The sequence below is a fragment of the Pygoscelis adeliae genome, unplaced genomic scaffold, assembly GCF_000699105.1.
Source record: "Pygoscelis adeliae isolate BGI_AS28 unplaced genomic scaffold, ASM69910v1 Scaffold27, whole genome shotgun sequence".
Taxonomy (NCBI): Eukaryota; Metazoa; Chordata; class Aves; order Sphenisciformes; family Spheniscidae; genus Pygoscelis; species Pygoscelis adeliae.
This window is the reverse complement of record NW_008825410.1, coordinates 8,042,552-8,045,132: the sequence shown is the minus strand read 5'-3', so window position 1 is coordinate 8,045,132 and position 2,581 is coordinate 8,042,552. Positions and strand designations below refer to the sequence as shown.

The 2,581-nt window shown below is 40.8% G+C and overlaps 1 protein-coding gene across 1 annotated transcript in view; it reads left to right on the top strand.

The window, feature by feature from the left end:
• SKIDA1 (SKI/DACH domain containing 1) overlaps positions 1 to 1,122 on the top strand; it is a 2,525-nt gene extending 1,403 nt beyond the window's left edge. The window contains exon 2 of the mRNA XM_009330609.1: positions 2 to 1,122. Coding sequence (XP_009328884.1) covers positions 2 to 1,122 — 1,121 coding nt within the window. The remainder of the gene's footprint in view (position 1) is intronic.
• Positions 1,123 to 2,581: the final 1,459 nt, after the last annotated feature.

The window sequence follows — 2,581 nt, the reverse complement described above, 5'->3', positions numbered from 1 at the left end:
TGCTCCGGCGGCCTGGGGAGCTGCTTCGCGGAGATAAGAGATGATAGGGTATCCGAGATCACATTCCCACACTCTGAATTTTCCAATAATGCCAAGAGTACTGACCTAACAATTAACTGTGTGGCAAAGGGGGCCTCTTCACCTAGCCCAAAGACAAACAATGCATTTCCACAACAAAGAATACTCAGAGAGGCAAGGAAATGCCTTCAAGCAACTACTACACACCGTGCAGATAACAATACAATAGCTGCTAGGTTCTTAAATAATGATTTTTCATCAGCGGCAGCAAATTCAGAGAAAGATTCCAAAATCCCTCATTGTATTGAATTTGCCACGGATTTGCCCTCTTTACAAACTGATCCTGAGGAGGATGCTGCTTCTCCAGGGGCAGCAGCAGCAGCTGAGCTCCAGTGCACTGATACAGGCAATAAGGCATTGCCATTCCTGCACAGCATTAAAATCAAAATAGAGGACAGCAGTGCGAACGACGAGTATGAGCCTGACCTTACAACACATAAGCTAAAGTGTGAGTGCAATGATACTAAGGATGAGTTTTACGGTGTGACTGAGAGTAATAACCAGGACGCTTTATTAACAGCCAAGGAAGATTCTGCATGCACTGAGAAAGAAACCACTTCCTTAAACCCGCTGACTCAGAGTCAGGTCCTCTCATGCACTTTAGGTACTCCAAAACCTGAGGATGGGGAGTATAAATTTGGAGCAAGGGTGAGAAAAAATTACAGGACACTGGTTTTGGGAAAGCGACCTGTACTGCAGACTCCTCCAGTCAAACCAAATTTGAAATCAGCTCGAAGCCCACGTCCTACAGGTAAAATCGAGACACATGAAGGAACACTGGATGATTTTACAGTTAACAATAGACGCAAAAGGGTAGCCAGCAATGTAGCATCAGCAGTGAAAAGGCCATTTAATTTCATGGCAAATTTTCCCTGTCCACCATCACTAATTATTGGCAATGATGGGGATTTGTTGCCAGCTTATTCCTTAAACACCACTAAGGATTCCCAACCACCTCACAAGGCCCATCCTGTATGGAAATGGCAGCTGGGCGGTTCTGCAATACCTCTTCCACCTAGCCACAAATTCAGGAAATTTAATTAATAAAATAGTTTGGAAAATATTTTCTTGAACCACCTTTAACTTTCTTACATTTTTTAAACTCTGCAGGATGGTTTGTACAAGCCCATTAATGCTATACACACTTTTGGAATCCTGTTTTATCACATTGTGAAGACAGAAACCGGATTACTATTTTCTTTACCGTTACAACAGTGGTTTTTTGTTTTGGTTTGGGTTTTTTATTTTTTTTGTTCTGTTGCATTTGTGTTTTTGGGTTTTTTTTTTTGTTACATTCCACAGAGTACTTCAGGCTAAAGACTCAAGTTAAACTCAGTTATTATGGTAGAGCTGGAACACTTTACTGTTTAAATGCTAATAATGCACCAGTACCTCAATTCAACTGCTGCAAATAAATGTCAAAAGGTTGAATAATAAATATTAGAATGAGCCATTAAATTTATGCACTAGATTTCGAAAATGGAAGTCTAACTGTTAATTCAGTTAAAGTTTGTTAAGTTACATGGTTGCACAGTAAGGGTTCACTATAATTCAATGTGGCAGCAGCCTACTTTTCGGGAGCTTTGTTTTCGGGTGCAGGGGTGTCTTTTTCGAAGAGCAGTTGCACTTACTCCTTTTTCTCTGGTTTGGAAAGCCTGGGGTCCGCCTGCGACCCCAGCGCTGGGAAAAGCTGCCTCATCTGAAACCAGTAAATAAATGTGGAATTCTATTTTTGGTAAAAGGGTGTCTTCTTACTTGTACAGCCACTCTTTGCAATTGGGAAGCCTTTTTGTTTCACCCAGAGGTCTTAAATAAGGTTACTGTTACCCACTAATGTCATACTTAAGTTGTGGTCTGAACATGCCCCTTACAAACTTGCAAAGCAACTAAAATATTTGCCCGGCTAGCAGTACAATTTATGGTCCAGCCCCTCGCGCTGGCTGGAGGAAATAGCCAAGCAGTAAATACAACACAGAAAGTGAAACGAGAGGCCGTAAGTGGAAAGGATACACAAAATGAGAAGACCATGCTATTCATAGCTTTTTGGCACCAAAACTCAGGCGTTTCAACCGTGTTACACTTCCCGGTTCTATCCTCATCTCTTGAAATTTGTTGTCGTGTTGGTTTTTTTTTTTTGCCATGCCATCCTCTCTATGTAGCAGAAACATTTCTACTGCACGTGACAATCAGAGGCAATTATCTATATTTGCACTTAATATCGAAATAGTCGAACAGGCAGACTTCTAGAGTCTAGCCCTCGGTAAGACATGCTGGTATAATATATTGTGATGATGGAAGCAGTAAATCAAAATTATGGAAATTTGCACTGTTGAAAAGCATGCTTTAGCTTTATTTTCAATTAAAAACACTGTTTAAAAAAAAATCCTGATTCCATACACTTTGAATTATTGCAGAGTTATCCGTGGTTTCCTCTCCGTTTGTAAGTTCACTGTTTTTATTTGGAGGAAATACGCTTCAAGAGGTTAACTGTTTCCCTCCCCCC